This window comes from Coregonus clupeaformis, chromosome 6 (assembly GCF_020615455.1).
Source record: "Coregonus clupeaformis isolate EN_2021a chromosome 6, ASM2061545v1, whole genome shotgun sequence".
Taxonomy (NCBI): Eukaryota; Metazoa; Chordata; class Actinopteri; order Salmoniformes; family Salmonidae; genus Coregonus; species Coregonus clupeaformis.
In genome coordinates this window covers 32,308,510-32,326,294 of record NC_059197.1, presented here as the reverse complement: position 1 = coordinate 32,326,294, position 17,785 = coordinate 32,308,510, and the positions used below count along the sequence as shown (strand labels likewise).

Here is a 17,785-nt window from a genome sequence, read left to right as displayed (position 1 = left end):
AACAATGTAAATGTTAATAAATAAATAAAAGGAAATATTAAACTACAATTCCCACATTCCAAAGACTCGTCTCCTTGGAAACAGGCTGTTGTAGTGTAGTTCTCGCTCATTGTGATGAAAATACAAACAAGTATCTTGCACATGATAGCTAGCGAGCTTTGTGTGTGGGTTTTTAGGGGTAAGTTAGCTAAATTATGTTGCATGCATTGTAGGCAGAAATCTAGTTCTTTATGAAGAAAGGTAGCTATCTCATTGTGTATTGTATGCCTTGAACAGAGACAGAGATAAAGTCAAGTGAATAGACGTTGTTTGAGATGTAGCTAACTTAGCAGTAACGTTAACGTTAGCATGGACAAAATAGCTAGGCTAAGTGCAAAGATGATTCAGGATACCTCTTTTCAACTAGCTGGAATTTTTTTGTTATATTCAAATATTATATTTATCATCATACAGGTTAGCCAAAGGGCTGTAAAATGTATGGAGCTCCTGTGGATTTATCATTCAAATGCCTCAGCTCAATGACAGGTAAACCAGCAACAGTTATTTCACATGACTATTAATGCAGATGAAGGAAAGGAAGCCACTATTGAGATGCAATTCAGAGCGTTGTACTTCTTCCTCAACACTCTCTACCAGTGAAGGCTGCTGAGGGGTGAACGGCTCATATTAATGGCTGGAATGGAGTCAATGGAATGGTATCAACCACATGGAAACCACGTTTGATACCACTCCGTTGACTCCATTCCAGACATTATCATGAGCCGTCCTCCCCTCAGCAGCCTCCACTGCTCTCTACCCTCTTTTCTGGCTGTCTCAAAACAGTCATGGCTTCCTTTCCAATTCTCAGTGCCACCTCTAAGGCCTCTCACACACCTCCTCTCTCTCTCACACACCTCCTCTCTCTCTCTCACACCTCCTCTCTCTCTCACACATCTCCTCTCTCTCTCTCACACACCTCCTCTCTCTCACACCTCCTCTCTCTCTCACACATCTCCTCTCTCTCTCACACATCTCCTCTCTCTCACACACCTCCTCTCTCTCTCACACACCTCCTCTCTCTCTCTCACACCTCCTCTCTCTCTCACACATCTCCTCTCTCTCTCTCACACACCTCCTCTCTCTCACACCTCCTCTCTCTCTCACACATCTCCTCTCTCTCTCACACATCTCCTCTCTCTCACACACCTCCTCTCTCTCTCAGACGCTCTGATGGAGGAGCCAAATCAGGGCTTGCGGCCACTGAAGCGAAATGCAGAGAAGAAGTTCTGCAGCCGCTCGCTGCGTCTCAACAACAACATGATCACAGACTTGAGTGGCTTCAATAATACGGTCTCAGCCTTCCTCTCAGAGCCCTCACAGCTCGCCTGGGTCGACCTGTCCTTCAACGACATCTCACACGTAGACTCAGTGAGTTGAGTTCACACGGTCACGTGCACACAGTGGCTCCGGTCAAAAGTAGTTCACTATATAGGGGATATTGTGTCATTTGAGACAAGTCTACTGGCTCCCTGAATGGACGCCACCTGGTAGGGTGGTAAAATGAAGGGCTCTAGTACATTATTAGTGATCACCTTAAAGCCTGTGTGTGTGTGTGTGTGTGTGTGTGTGAACTTTGTGTTCAAGGTCCTGGTGGAGCTGAAGGAACTGCGGGTGTTGTATCTCCATGGTAACAGCATCTGTAACCTTTCGGAGGTGGATAAGCTGGGCGTCCTGCCCTTCCTACATACACTCACCCTGCACGGCAACACCATGGAGAACGAGGGGAGCTACAGGTACACACACACTTAGCACCACAGGGATTCAATGAGAAAGGTGAGGACAGCTGCCAAACCCAAATCATACGCACACATATACGCAAACACAGGCCGGCACCGATGCGCCTCCCCTTAGCCCCACATGGGGGGTGGGATGGGTTACGGGGTGGTTTATTCCACTCATACTCTTTGTGTGATCTCAATGTGCTGTCTGAATGCTGTCTGTCTGTTCGCAGAGGCCTATATGGCTCTGAACCCTATGTGTAACAGGTGCTGAGTTACAGTTTCAGCTGCGTAGCATTCTGACAGGTGCTTCAAATGAGCAGAGATATCCTGTTACACACCGGCTCTCTGCCTTGCCTGTCTGCATAGCAACACGGCAAACTCCTACTGAGTTTTGAGCATTCTCCCTCTCAGCTCAGTGCTAAATTACTATTACTGTAAAATTACTATTACTTTAATTACTGTAAACTATACTGGTTTACAGTATACAGTGCCTTCGGAAAGTATTCAGACCCATTGACTTTTTCCACATTTTATTATGTTACAGCCTTATTCTAAAATTGATGAAATTGTTTATTTCCATCATCAATCTACACACAGTACCCCATAATGCCAAAGCAAAAACAGGTTTTTAGAAATCTTTGCAAATGTATATAAAAAAGTAAAAATAAAAAGGAAATATCACATTTACATAAGTATTCAGACCCTTTACTCAGTACTTTGTTGAAGCACCTTTGGCAGTGATTACAGCCTCAAGTCTTCTTCGGTATGACACTACAAGCTTGGCACACCTGTATTTGGGGAGTTTCTCCCATTCTTCTCTGCAGATCCTCTCAAGCTCTGTCAGGTTGGATGGGGAGCGTCGCTGCACAACTATTTTCAGGTCTCTCCAGAGATGTTCGATCGGGTTCAAGTCAGGGCTCTGGCTGGGCCACTCAAGGACATTCAGAGACTTGTCCCGAAGCCACTCCTGCGTTGTCTTGGCTGTGTGCTTAGGGTCGTTGTCCTGTTGGTAGGTGAACCTTCGCCACAGTCTGAGGTCCTGAGTGCTCTGGAGCAGGTTTTCATCAAGGATCTCTGTACTTTACTCTGTTCATCTTTCCCTTGATCCTGACTAGTCTCACCAGTCCCTGCCGCAGAAAAACATCTCCACAACATGATGCTGCCACCACCACCATGCTTCACCATAGGGATGGTGCCAGGTTTCCTCCAGACATGACGCTTGGCATTCAGGCCAAAGAGTTCAATCTTGGTTTCATCAGACCAGAGAATCTTTTTTCTCATGGTCTGAGAGTCCTTTAGCTGCCTTTTAGCAAACTCCAAGCGGGCTGTCATGTGCCTTTTACGGAGGAGTGGCTTCTGTATGGCCACTCTACCATAAAGGCCTGATTGGTGGAGTGCTGCAGAGATGGTTGTCCTTCTGGAAGGTTCTTCAATCTCCACAGAGGAACTCTGGAGCTCTGTCAGAGTGACCATCGGGTTCTTGGTGACCTCCCTGACCAAGGACCTTCTCCCCAGAATGCTCAGTTTGGCCGGGCGGACAGCTCTAGGAAGAGTCTTGGTGGTTTCAAACGTCTTCCATTTACGAATGATGGAGGCCGCTGTGTTCTTGGGGACCTTCAATGCTGCAGAAATGTTTTGGTACCCTTCCCCAGATCTGTGCCTTGACACAATCCTTTCTCGGAGCTCTACGGACAATTCCTTTTACCTCATGACTTGGTTTTTGCTCTGTACTGTCAACTGTGGGACCTTATATAGACAGGTGTTTGCCTTTCCAAATCATGTCCAATCAATTTAATTTACCACAGGTGGACTCCAATCAAGTTGTAGAAACATCTCAAGGATGATCAATGGAAACAGGATGCACCTGAGCTCAATTTCGAGTCTCATAGCAAAGGGTCTGAATACTATAAGGTAAATAAGGTATTTCTGGTTTTTTATTTGTCATAAATTTGCAAAAGAAAATCTAAAAACCTGTTTTCGCTATGTCATTATGGGGTATTGTGTGTAGATTGAAGAAAAAACATAATTTAATCAATTTTAGGATAATGCTTTAATGTAATAAAATGTGGAAAAAGAGAAGGGGTCTGAATACTTTCCAACTACAGTTGAAGTCGGAAGTTTACATACACTTAGGTTGGAGTCATTAAAACTTGTTTTTCAACCACTCCACAAATTTCTTGTTAACAAACTATAGTTTTGGCAAGTCGGTTAGGACATCTACTTTGTGCATGACACAAGTCATTTTTCCAACAATTGTTTACAGACAGATTATTTCACTTATAATTCACTGTATCGCAATTCCAGTGGGTCAGAAGTTTACATACACTAAGTTGACTGTGCCTTTAAACAGCTTGTAAATTTCCAGAAAATGATGACATGGCTTTAGAAGCTTCTGATAGGCTAATTTACATAATTTGAGTCAATTGGAGGTGTACCTGTGGATGTATTTCAAGGCCTACCTTCAAACTCAGTGCCTCTTTGCTTGACATCATGGGAAAATCAAAAGAAATCAGCCAAAACCTCAGAAAAGAAATTGTAGACCTCCGCAAGTCTGGTTCATGCTTGGGAGCAATTTCCAAACGCCTGAAGGTACCACGTTCATCTGTACAAGCAATAGTACGTAAGTATAAACACCATGGGACCACGCAGCCATCATACCGCTCAGGAAGGAGACGGGTTCTGTCTCCTAGAGATGAACGTACTTTGGTGCAAATCAATCCCAGAACAACAGCAAAGGACCATGTGAAGATGCTGGAGGAAACAGGTACAAAAGTATCTATATCCACAGTAGAATGAGTCCTATATCGACATAACCTGAAAGGCCGCTCAGCAAGGAAGAAGCCACTGCTCCAAAACCGCCATAAAAAAGCCAGACTATGGTTTGCAACTGCACATGGCGACAAAGATCGTACTTTTTTTAGAAATGTCCTCTGGTCTGATGAAACAAAAATATAACTGTTTGGCCATAATGACCATCATTATGTTTGGAGGGAAAAGGGGGTAGCTTGCAAGCCGAAGAACACCATCCCAACCGTGAAGCACAGGGTGGGAGCATCATGCTGTGGGGGTGCTTTGCTGCAGGAGGAACTGGTGCACTTCACAAAATAGATGGCATCATGAGGAAGGAAAATTATGTGGATATATTGAAGCAACATCTCAAGACATCAGTCAAGAAGTTAAAGCTTGGTCGCAAATGGGTCTTCCAAATGGACAATGACCCCAAGCATACTTCCAAAGTTGTGGCAAAATGGCTTAAGGACAACAAAGTCAAGGTAATGGAGTGGCCATCACAAAGCCCTGACCTCAATCCTGTAGAAAATATGTGGGCAGAACTGAAAAAGCGCGTGCGAGCAAGGAGGCCTACAAACCTGACTCAGTTACACCAGCTCTGTCAGGAGGAATGGGCCAAAATTCACCCAACTTATTGTGGGAAGCTTGTGGAAGGCACCCGAAACGTTTGACCCAAGTTAAACAATTTAAAGTCAATGCTACCAAATACTAATTGAAGTGTATGTAAACTTCTGACCCACTGGGAATGTGATGAAAGAAATAAAAGCTTAAATAAATAATTCTCTCTACTATTATTCTGACATTTCACATTCTTAAAATAAAGTGGTGATCCTAACTGACCTAAGACAGGGAATTTTTACTAGGATTAAATGTCAGGAATTGTGAAAAACTGAGTTTAAATGTATTTGGCTAAGGTGTATGTAAACTTCCGACTTCAACTGTATGTGTTCAGCCCTGGAGCCTTATGGTAAAAAGAAAACAGAAGTTTGTGTACATGGACAAACATCCAGTTATAAGAACCCATCTGTGTGTGTGTGTGTGTGTGTGTGTGTGTGTGTGTGTGTGTGTGTGTGTGTAGGGGGTATGTGATTGCGGCTCTGCCTCACTTGAAGAGGTTGGACTTCAGCACTGTAACACGGCAGGAGCGAATCATGGCCAAGGTCTGGCATCGCCCCGGAAACCGTGGCAAAAACACCAGGAAGAACCAGGACGACTGACCTGTCACCACAGAAACGGAGGGAGGGGGGGACACAATCGTCATGCCAACCAACCAAAGGGTTCCAGAACCACAGGCTTACATCAGGCCTTATGACTAAAGCATCATGTAAAAGTACAATATTAATCTACTCACCAGAAACTCTGTCTGGTGTCTGTCTGAGAGTTGGGGAGAATGAATAGTACATCTACAGTAGTAATTAGGATGTTCCTGACCTCTTTGTGACCTTGACCTGCATAATTATTGAACTGGAACTGTGGCTATCCAGGCTAAAGGAATAGAGACCTCTCAATCAAACTCTCCAATATGCACCTTTGTACACTGAGCAAAAATATAAACGCAACATGCAACAATTTCAAAGATTTTACTGAGTTTACAGTTCATATAAGGAAATCAGTCAATTTAAATAAATTAATTAGGCTCTAATCTATGGATTTCACATGACTGGGAATATAGATATGCATCTGTTGGTCACAGATACCGTAAAAAAAAGGTACGGTCGTGAATCAGAAAACCAGTCAGTATCTGGTGTGACCACCATCTGCCTCATGCAGCGTGACACATCTTATTTGCATAGAGTTGATCAGGCTGTTGAATGTGGCCTGTGGAATGTTGTCCCACTCCTCTTCAATGGCTGTGCGAAGTTGCTGGATACTGGCGGGAACTGGAACACGCTGTCGTACACGTCGATCCAAGCATCCCAAACATGCTCAATGGGTGATATGTCTGGTGAGTATGCAGGCCATGGAAGAACTGGGACATTTACAGCTTCCAGGAGTTGTGTAAAGATCCTTGCAACATGGAGGCGTGTATTATGCTAAAACATGAGGTGATGGCGGCGGAAGAATAGCATGACAATGGGCCTCAGGATCTCGTCACGGTATCTCTGTGCATTCAAAATGCCATCAATAAAATGCAATTGTGTTCGTTGTCCATAGCTTACGCCTGCCCATACCATAACCCCACCACCACCGTGGGGCACTCTGTTCACAACGTTGACATCAGCAAACCACTCATCCACATGATGCTATACACGCTGTCTGCCACCTGCCCGGTACAGTTGAAGCCGGGATTCATCCGTGAAGAGCACACTTCTCCAGTGTGCCAGTGGCCAACAAAGGTGAGCATTTTCCCACTAAAGTCGGTTACGACGCCGAACTGTAGTCAGGTCACGACCCTGGTAAGGACGACGAGCACGCAGATGAGCTTCCCTGAGATGGTTTCTGACAGTTTGTGCAAACCCACATTTTCATCAGCCCTCTGGGTGACAGGTCTCATACGATCCCGCAGGTGAAGTAGCCGGATGTGGAGGTCCTGGGCTGGCGTGGTTACACGTGGTATGCGGTTGTTAGGCCGGTTGGACATAATGCCACATTTTCTAAAACGACATTGGAGGCGGCTTATGGTAGAGAAATGAACAATAAATTATCTGGCAACAGCCCTAGTGGACACTCCTGCAGCATGCCAATTGCACGCTCCCTCAAAACTTGAGACATCTGTGGCATTGTGTTGTGTGACAAAACTGCACATTTTAGAGTGGTCTTTTATTGTCCCCAGCACAAGGTGCACCTGTGTAATGATCATGCTGTTTAATCAGCTTCTTGATATGCCACACCTGTCAGGTGGATGGATTATCTTGACAAAGGAGAAATACTCACTAACAGGGGTGTAAAAAAATAAATTGGTGCACAAAATTTGAGCGAAAGAAGCTTTTTGTGGGAATGGAACATTTCGGGGATTTTTTATTTCAGCTCATGGGACCAACACTTTACATGTTGCGTTTATATTTGTTCAGTATAGGTGTGTTACTTTGTGTTGAAATATGGATCTGAGAATGTACACTTTACCACGTGAATCAGTAGGTATGAGACATACTGGAGAATCCCTATCATGGTAAATAACATCTTAGAAAGTGTTTTTAAATTATATCCATTCGTTATGGTACGAATACTAAATGAGATGTGATTCAGTGTTCATTAGGTGTGTTGCAATGTTACCCCACACAATTCTCTCTATACAGTGCTACAGAACACCAGTCATTGTTGAAAGTCTTTAGTGCATTACATAATTAAATGGGGGGGATTAACAGAATATCTTAAACGTTTTGGTACTAGCCTAAGAAATTAACAATGTAATCCTGGTAATATTACACATTGAAGTAACAAAACAAAAACATACTTAGCGTTCTAAGTACACTGCAAAAAGCCCAAATTAAAGGTCTTGTGGACACAGCCTTCCAGATCATCCCTTTAAAGACCCCAGAGAGGCACCCACACACACCCCGCCACAGAGCATAAATACACTTGAAACATAAATAAATAATCACAATAACACCTCTGACAGTTTTAATTTAGAGGATACTCACAGGTTATGGTTGTTTATCCCAAACTGCCATGATAGCTGTTATTTTCTGGTTAATGTGAGTAACTCGTCACAATCTGTTTTGTTTAAAAATCTAACAAACTTGGGTGTTAAAAGGGTTATTGTGTCATAAAAACTGGGCTACTGTATCCTTAGTTTTGATTGGCTCCTAAAACCGCCTCATTGGAGCTTTAGCCAATCCTGACCAACAGATGCTCTACAAAGGAGAGGTGCATACAATCCATTTCTTGCTTCTGACTGAGTCACAAATCTGTACATAGAAGGCATAAACACTTAACTGATTAATTTACATTACAAGCCCCTGAACACTACCCACCCACCCAGATCCCCGCCCTCACTCTAAGCCCCGCCCCCATCTATTGTTTCTGTGAAATATAAAAGATATGAATCCAAGGACTGCCAGCTAAATGATTAAAGTGCTTAGAGGAAGGATGTTTCTCCATGTGGATTCCCACACCTGTCCCCTAACATCACCAGCAGAACACAAAGCAAGACTCACACGGGTCATGTCGGATTTGACCTTAGATACTATAGTTGAACGAAGTCCCTGCTGTTTTTAAACCAACCCAACCCAGTTCTGTCTTACTACATTAGGTCAATCTAAGGATTCTAACAAAGATAAGGAAAACTATAGTGAGGGCTATTTGTAGATATTAGTATTGATGACATGAAGGGTGGGATGCGTGTTCTGGGTGACGGGTCCACACAGTGTCAGAACAACAGCATCCCCATGCTCACTATAGTGGGTTGGCTGGCTGTGGACATCTTTTTTTGTCCTGTTCCTGTGCTACATTTGGACGTGTGGTAAATCACCCTCTTTTCCTAGCTGTGGTTGGTTAGTACATTACCGTAGCTGCATATCAGACGAGGCTAGCTACTCCTGAAAACGCAGAGCCAGAGCAGCCTAGCCAACCATTTATTCATTAATTAGAAGCAGTCACTCTTCAAACAAGACATTTTAAAATAACAAAAACAAAAGGACAGCCATTATCGTTATACTGTGATGAGAGAGTTTAAAAATTCCTTGACGGCTGGTGAAGGAAGGATGAATGGTGGCTTTGAAAGGTGGTTCTGAGGGGTGCAGGGCAAGGGGGGGGAGGTTGGTTAACCCTTTCAGCAGGGGAGTTGTCATAGTTCTCAGCTGTAGCAGCAGGTTGCTAGTGCCATAGCTGGGTAGCACAAGGACTGGGACACAGAGTCGGGCATGGGGGACGGGACGGGGGGATAATTATGGATACCAGAGGCCAGAGGGCCGAGGGTAGAAGGCAGATCAGGGGATGGCAAATTGAACCACTAGCTCTTCTTTAGCATCCACCTTGATCTGAGAGATTGCACTGTAAGCATAGGCAGCTATCTTGGACACCTGTAAATCAAATCAGAACAAAATAGGTTAACATGCATCAATTAGCTACATAATGTGTTTGTTTGTTTTTTAGCTCCAGAGCTGCCATACACTAACAGGTGCCATTCTCAGACGTACACTACCAGTCAAAAGTTTGGACACACCTACTCATTCAAGGGTTTTTCTTTATTTTTACTATTTTGTACATTGTAGAAACACATAAAAACTATGAAATAACGCATATGGAATCAAGTAGTAACCCAAAAGAAATTTATATTTGAGAATCTTCAAATAGCCACCCTTTGTCTTGATGACAGCTTTGCACACTCTTGGCATTCTCTCAACTAGCTTCACCTGGAATGCTTTTCCAACAGTTTTAAAGGAGTTCCCACATATGCTGAGCACTTGTTGGCTGCTTTTCCTTCACGCTCCGGTCCGACTCATCCCAAACCATCTCAATTGGGTTGAGGTGGAGGGATTCTGGAGGCCAGGTCATCTGATGCAGCACTCCATCACTCTCCTCCTTGGTGAATTAGCCCTTACAAAGCCTGGAGGTGTGTTGGGTCATTGTCCTGTTGAAAAACAAATGATAGTCCCACTAAGCCCAAACCAGATGTGATGGCGTATCGCTGCAGAATGCTGTGGTAGCCATGCTGGTTAAGTGTGCCTTGAATTCTAAATAAAATCACAGACAGTGTCACCAGCAAAGCACCCCCACACCATAACACCTCCTCCTCCATGCTTTACGGTGGAAAATAAACATGCAGAGATCATCTGTTCACCCACACCGCGTCTCACAAAGACACGGCGGTTGGAACCAAAAATCTCAAATTTGGACTCTAAACCAATGGACATATTTCTACCGGTCTAATGTCCATTGCTCGTGTTTCTTGGCCCAAGCAAGTCTCTTCTTATTATTGGTGTCCTTTAGTAGTGTTTTTTTTGCAGCAGTTCGATCATGAAGGCCTGATTCACACGGTCTCCTCTAAACAGTTGATGTTGAGATGTGTCTGTTACTTGAACTCTGTGCAGCATTTGTTTGGGCTGCAATTTCTGAGGCTGGTAACTCTAATGAACTTATCCTCTGCAGCAGAGGTAACTCTGGGTCTTCCATTCCTGTGGCGGTCCTCATGAGAGCCAGTTTAATCATAGCGCTTGATGGTTTTTGCGACTGCACTTGAAGAAACTTTCGAAGTTCTTGAAATGTTCCGTATTGACTGACCTTCATGTCTTAAAGTAATGATGGACTGTCATTTCTCTTTGCTTATTTGAGCTGTTCTTGCCATAATATGGACTTGGTCTTTTACCAAATAGGGCTATCTTCTGTATACCCCCCCCCCTACCTTGTCACAACACAACTGATTGGCTCAAACGCATTAAGAAGGAAAGAAATTCCACAAATTAACTTTTAAGAAGGCACACCTGTTAATTGAAATGCATTCCAGGTGACTACCTCATAAAGCTGGTTGAGAGAAATGCCAAGAGTGTGCAAAGCTGTCATCAAGGCAAAGGGTGGCTACTTTGAAGTATCTCAAATATAAAATATCTGTTGATTTGTTTAACACTTTTTTGGTTACTACATGAGTCCATATGTGTTATTTAAAAGTGTTGATGTCTTCACTATTATTCTACAATGTAAAAAATAGTAAAAATAAAGAAAAACCCTTGAATGAGTAGGTGTGTCCAAACTTTTGACTGGTAGTGTATGTCTGAGAATGGCACTGTGTGTGTGTGTTAGGGGTGTAACGGTACACATATTCGTACCGAACCGGTCGGGGACCTCAGTTCGGTCCACACTGTGAATCCAAATGAATACATAACATAAAAAGAAAGAAATAAAACTAGGCATATTAGCTATGCCTACGCTGCGTTGTATGCCTCGAGTAAATCGGAGCTGAAAATAACATTTCAGGCTAATCCGTTGAAACAACTAGAGCCTATGTGCATGTTGTAGTCAAAATTCAAATCTTAACTGTCCTTTTGTGAGGCACAGCCAGGAACTAGTTCTGTACGATGGCGAGTGGGGGGTCCATAAACCCGGAGGATTCTCCATCATCGTATATATATCCAGTTTGGGAACATTTTGGTTTCCCAGTAGATTACAACGGTGATGGACAGAGAGAGTATGTTGCCACTGCTCAACGAGAACAGCCTATGCAGCTCCCAACACCTCAAACATGTTGACACATTTACACCGATATCACCCCAGTATTCCTACCACCGGCGCAAGACCGCAACGCAAAAAAATACCCAACTTCATCTCCCCTCGGCATTCAAGCAGCCCCTTGCAGCCGATTCTGACCGAGCCAAATAAATTACAAGAGCGGTAGGTATGTTTATAGCCGTGGATATGCACCCATTCTCTGTGGTGGAGAAGAATAAGGGGTTTCAGCACCTCGTCAAAGTGCTCGAGCCACGTTACGAACTTCGCCCTCTTGCACCCATTTCAGCAAACAGGTAGTAACCACTCTACATCAGCAAGCTAAAGCCGAAGTTGTCAATAAATTGGCCAATCAAATGTTATTTGTCACATGCGCCGAATACAACAGGTGTAGACTTTAACGTGAAACAGCCTACCCTCACCACATGGGGGCGGCCCGTCAGGAATTCCAGGATCCAGTTGCAGAGGGGGGTGTTTAGTCCTAGGGTACTGAGCTTAGTGATGAGCTCAGCGTCACAATGGTGTTGAACGCTGAGCTGTAGTCAATGTACAACATTCTCACATAGGTGTTCCTCTTATCCAGGTGGGAGAGGGCAGTGTGGAGTGCAATAGAGATAGCGTCATCTGAGGATCTGTTGGGGCGGTATGCGAATTGGAGTGGGTCCAGGGTGTCTGGGTTGATGGTGTTGATGTGAGCCATGACCAGCCTTTAAAAGCATTTCATGGTTACAGATCAGAGAGTGCTACGGGCGGTAGTCATTTAGACAGGTTACCTTGGCGTTCTTGGGCACAGGGACTATGGTGGTCTGCTTGAAACATGTAGGTATTACAGACTGGGTCAGGGAGAGGTTGAAAATGTTAGTGAAGACACTTGTCAGCTGGTCAGCGCATGCTCAGAGTACGCGTCCTGGTAATCCGTCTGGCCCCGCAGCCTTGTGAATGTTGACCTGTTTAAAAGGTCTTGCTCACATCGGCTACGGAGAGCAAGATCACACAGTCGTCCGGAACAGCTGGTGCTCGCATGCATGGTTCAGTGTTGCTTGCCTCGAAGTGAGCATAGAAGGTATGTAGCTCGTCTGGTAGGGTCGCGTCACTGGGCAGCAGCTCGTGGCTGGGTTTCTCTTTGATCGTTTGCAAGCCCTGCCACATCCGACGAGTGTCAGAGCCGGTGTAGTAGGATTCGATCTAAGTCCTGTATTGATGCTTTGCCGTTTTGATGTCTCATCAGAGGCACCTTGTGTTGTGCGTCCTACAGATGGATGGACCTCCAGGGCTACAGAGAGCTACTTAGCAGTGACAGCCCATCACATTACCCCGGAGTGGGAAATCAAGTACTGTTAAGTAGCTCTCTTTATGAGAGTCGCACAAGTATGCATCTTTTTCTCTTTGTAAGAAAACATTATAGCATAGGTCTATACAATGTCTGAGCCATGTCTACACATTGATTCAACACGCATATTGCACTTTATTTTAGTGTTGTTGTTGCGTAATCGGGAGTTTTCATTTAAGAAAATTAAGTGTTGTTATTCCTGATTGTGCTCATCCGGCATTATACGACTCATGATCATATGGAATCAGGAATACCAACACTTTGTATTTTCTTAAATAAACAAAAATTAACTAGAGTAACTGTTGGCATTTCATTTTCCTGCTGTACCGAAACCGAACAGTGACCCCAAAACCGCAATACGTACCGAACCGTGGGTTTGGTGAACCGTTACACCCCTAGTGTGCGTGCATGCGTGCGTGCGTTCACCTGTTGTACATCAGAGTATGGCACCAGATCGCTAGCAAGCACTTGGTGTGGCTGGCTGGTGAGGGAAGGGAGAGGCTTCTTCTGAGACAGACTGTTACTCAACAAGGCCAGTTTTGTACTGAAACACACAATAAAGACAGGTTAGTACTGAAACACATGAACAAGGCCAGTCAAAACCCACTCCAAAACACAAGACACATTAAGCAACTACCTCCACACACCCACCTGTATTGCCGAGCTTTGTCCATGTACTCATGCTGCTCCATGCCTTGAGAGTCTGCAGCCGAGACATCGATGATGTTCCTAAGAAATAGAGACACAGGTAGTCAGCAGAATTAAATCCCAAATGGATAAATCCATGATGAGGGAGGAGAAATAATGTTTGTGTGTCTTACAGGGCTGTCTTGAAAAGGATAGATGTGAGTAGGGCCTGTTCGTCTTTGCGGGCTGAGGGTACGCTGGCAGACCTCCATTCTGTGCCGTTGAGGGGCTTGCTGTCGGGGTTCGGGTGGGGGATCAGCGGCTTACTTGCCTCAGGGTCCTGAGCCACAACATACACATCACGCTCACAAACTATCACAACATCCTCAATCACAGGCTGTTAAGGTAACCAGATTCTGACCTTGCTTATTCTTAAAATGAGTATGATATGACCTCTGAACTAAAGTCTAAAACAAAAGGGCACCCTACTACCCCTACATACTATTACTACTCATCCCCTGATCACTTTAAGTCAATAGGGATCTGCTGCTGTGACAGGCAGAGAAGAATGAACCCCCAAAAATAGTTACCTAACCCGATATGATACTGGTGTGTATATTTCAACAGTATAGCTAAGGAGTGGCAGGCTATTTGTGTATAACAGTCGTCTGATAAACAGTAATAAGCAATCGCTGCCTCACATTTTCCAAAAGGGAAAATAAAACGTAATTTCCCTTCACCAAATTCAATTTTGGCTTGTCACAACTGGATGGGAAATCTGAGATCATATGACATGCATCTGGGAGAAGTTGATTGGCTGGCAAGTTCAACACGTTCCAACGGCGTAACCGAATGTGAACCTTTGAGGCCCTATTTACAGAAGTGGTCGCGTTTTACCGAAACTGATTGATCAATCATCATCATCATCTGGTGAGAATTTAAACTTTTAGTCTGCCCTGCAAGTAGCTACCTACTGACGTATACAGATTAACTAATTAAGTTAGTTAGCAAACTAGATACTGCTTATAATTGTCAGCAAAGGTTGTCACTATTTTGAAACTTTAGGTGTGTTGGCCAATCAGATAATTACATTCCCTAGGCCCACTATTTCTTACACAGCTAACAGTTATCTCTGAAAGGTCTGGCTAGCTAACTATCTGCTGGGTCGTAGTTGGCTAACTTAAAAATAGCTTCCTTTTAACGCGCAATGAAGCACCATATTTTTGGCTAGTGGAATTCTATATAACAAACTGTCTCGCAATGTCCTGATGACCCCAAAGAAAGAAAATACTTTGACTGTCAAAGAGTTGTTTGCACCCTAGATAACTAACTCGCTTTGCGTTAGCTACCTGCTCGGTGGTATCGTTTTCGCTGCTGTAACAGCAACCCATGGCGTCCGGATGTCTGCCAGGCACGCGAACCCAATTTCCAACTTCTCCACCCGGGAAACTATATAATAAGAGAAACAGTCTCGGTCCACTTTCTCGCTGACCGCTTCTGTCAGCTCCTACTACAAACGCAGCCTATCACATGACAGCAGTTTTTGCGCAACTAAGGGCTGGGCAACAAACATGGTGACATCCGGCCACTGTGAAGCCGGCATGGGGACACAGACTCCCCAGTCACGTGACAAGGGTGTTAAATTTTTTAAGATTCGCGAAGGGTGACTTGTTATTGTTTTGACTGGGGCATAGAACCTGCATAAAACAGACGGGGTGTAAGGAAAACGCAGAACGGAGAGATGGCAAAAATACATCGCTAGCACAGACTCGTTGGGGGCAGGTTCTGGGGAGACTGCTATCGCAAGATAAAAGAGCAAAGTCATCTTTCAGACGCCCCCCGGTCTACAGAGACACTTTACAGCCCTCAATAACCATTGCATTTGATGTAAGAAGTCGTTTGACGAGTTTGCATGACTGGGTGACGCCAGGCGCCCTCTCATTACACATCAGACTACTAGCTACGTACTTCTCAGGACTGCGGAACAACCACTGCGCTGCTTTGTTTTTATTCTACACCTGTTGTCAGTATGGCTCAGCTGAAAATATCACTTTGCGTGTTGGTGTCTATTTGTCTCGCCTCGGTTTTGTCCATAGACAGCTCCGTTCAGTTTGCGTCCGAAAGTCTCAGTTCCTCCACTGTTCGCTCGGTGTGTAAGTCCATCCCCAGCACACTTTCTCTGTGCCACGGCGTCGGTTACCGGGAGATGCGGCTTCCCAACCTGCTGGGGCACGACTCGTTGAAAGTAGCCCAGCAGCAGTCGGCCGCGTGGCTGCCGTTGGTCTCCAAACTCTGCCACCGGGATACCAAGAAGTTCTTGTGCTCGCTCTTCGCTCCGGTGTGCCTACCGGAGGGGCCCGTGCGCCCCTGCCGTGGGCTGTGCGAGGCTGTGAGGGACGGTTGTCTCCCCGTGATGAGCGCATTTGGGTTCCCGTGGCCCGACATGTTCAACTGCACCCGGTTCCCGTGCGGGACCCATCTCTGCATTCCGACCACGACCCGAGACACAGAGTGTGCGCGGAAGGGAGAGGAAGAGGGACACGAGGGGGTATCAAAGGGTTTGTGCCTATCATCTTAGAGAGCTGCTCATCTGCAAAACATTTCCACTCTCTTTCACACACGCACGCTCATCCTGTTCTCCGTGGCATGTCTCTTGGTGTCCTCAGGAACAGTGATCTGTGATGCATGCAGTCTGGCCGCTGAGGGAGAGAAAGACATCCAGAACAACTTCTGCAACAGTCCATATGGTGAGTGATATGTGTATGGCATTGGTTACACTTTTACACAGAGGCTTATAGAGGTCTAGAACGTGTTTACATGTTTGAAAAAGTGTTTACAGACAGGTATTTCTTTGTTTCCTCACTCAGCCTTTAAACTGCGTATCGGGAGTGTGTCTGTGGAGGGCGGTGACCGCAGGATAGTCCCTCTGGGCCGGAGTCGCATCCTGAGGTGGGAGGGTGGAGGTGCGGAGAGGGCCGAGGGCGTCGGGGGGGCCATGGCCTACAGTGCCCTTTGGCTGCAGGAGGGGGGTACCTGCACCTGTCCTCCCCTGGAGGAGGCAGATGGGGGAGAGGGAGAGGGGAAGGGGTCCCTGGCAGGGGTGTGGTACTTGGGCCTTGCTGGCGCACAGGAGGGCAGGCTCGTCCTCTCTAGTCTGGTGAGGTGGAGGAGGGGGGTCAAAGAACTCAAGAAGTTCATCAGGAGACTGCTCAAACAACCCTGCTAATTATGTCATCAAACAAGCATAGAGAGACTTCCCAATTTGGCCAATTGGATGCTGATGAGAGGACACCACAGCCCTGTTACATTTCAGCCTCTAGGCCTGGACTCTGTTTCTTCCATATCCCGCTCATATTCATATCACCTAGCTCTGGAGAAGTGGTGCCTTCATCATATCTATCCAGTCCATTCAGATCTATGAAGACCTGTGGGGAAGGGGCTAGGCAGAAGGGAGACCATCAGAGGACCAGTGTCTGTGTGGTTGGATCCATGTTCTGCACACCTGTCACATATGAGACATTTGGAAAAATTCAAATTATGTACAGTGTTGTGTATTACTTGCTGAATATTAAAGAAAATGTTTTTTTTAAATCAAATGTGAGGACATGATTATGATTTGTGTGAGCCGAGTCAGAGGACACAGTTACCAGTGAGGCACAGAGCAGCATTAGTTCCATTCAAAGCAGAGTATTATTGTCTGATAGTAACATCAGAGACTGCTGTGTAACAGTGTCTAATAAACATTATATTGAGCCGTAAATACTGTTGTCACATTTCTTTTCTGTGTGTGTTTTCTGGATCCTTCGGTTTGTGGCAAGAGAGAAACCTGACTCTAGACACACTCCACACCTATGACTGTACACCTGATCCACCCACGTCTGTCTGTCTCTGCCTGTCTGTCTCTGTCTGCCTGTCTGTCTGTCTGTCTCTCCATCTGTCTGTCTGTCTCTGCCTGTCTGTGTCTGTCTGTCTTTCCATCTGTCTGTCTGTCTCTGCCTGTCTGTCTCTGTCTGCCTGTCTCTGTCTGTCTCTCCATCTGTCTGTCTGTCTCTGCCTGTCTGTCTCTGTCTGTCTGTCTGCCTGTCTCTGTCTCACTTTGCCTGTCTCTGTCTCTCACTCTCTCCCTTTCTCCACCCCCTCTCTCTCTCTCTCTGACCGCCCCCTTCTCTCTGCCCCC

General features: G+C 45.3%; 3 protein-coding genes across 4 annotated transcripts; 2 read left to right on the top strand and 1 right to left on the bottom strand.

Moving 5' to 3' along the window:
• The first annotated feature begins 79 nt into the window (after positions 1-79).
• lrrc51 (leucine rich repeat containing 51) lies at positions 80-5,907 on the top strand. Of its 2 annotated transcripts, none has more exons than XM_041878906.1 (5): positions 80-178; positions 454-525; positions 1,202-1,407; positions 1,624-1,772; positions 5,629-5,907. In XM_041878906.1, the coding sequence occupies exons 2-5, from the start codon at positions 474-476 to the stop codon at positions 5,765-5,767; spliced, it is 546 nt and encodes a 181-aa protein (XP_041734840.1). In that variant the 5' UTR covers positions 80-178; positions 454-473; the 3' UTR covers positions 5,768-5,907. The 2 variants fall into 2 exon arrangements, with proteins under 2 accessions (XP_041734840.1, XP_041734841.1); XM_041878907.1 differs by having other exon boundaries at positions 83-240.
• A 2,190-nt stretch (positions 5,908-8,097) lies between these two features.
• Positions 8,098-15,122, bottom strand: LOC121567816 (ragulator complex protein LAMTOR1). Its single transcript, XM_041878125.2, has 5 exons — positions 14,958-15,122; positions 13,803-13,948; positions 13,633-13,710; positions 13,408-13,525; positions 8,098-9,511 (listed from the first exon to the last, which is right to left on the bottom strand). The coding sequence occupies exons 1-5, from the start codon at positions 14,997-14,999 to the stop codon at positions 9,419-9,421; spliced, it is 477 nt and encodes a 158-aa protein (XP_041734059.2). The 5' UTR covers positions 15,000-15,122; the 3' UTR covers positions 8,098-9,418.
• A 128-nt stretch (positions 15,123-15,250) lies between these two features.
• Positions 15,251-17,368, top strand: sfrp2l (secreted frizzled-related protein 2 like). Its single transcript, XM_041878124.2, has 3 exons — positions 15,251-16,166; positions 16,275-16,355; positions 16,476-17,368. The coding sequence occupies exons 1-3, from the start codon at positions 15,638-15,640 to the stop codon at positions 16,832-16,834; spliced, it is 969 nt and encodes a 322-aa protein (XP_041734058.1). The 5' UTR covers positions 15,251-15,637; the 3' UTR covers positions 16,835-17,368.
• The last annotated feature ends 417 nt before the right edge of the window (positions 17,369-17,785 follow it).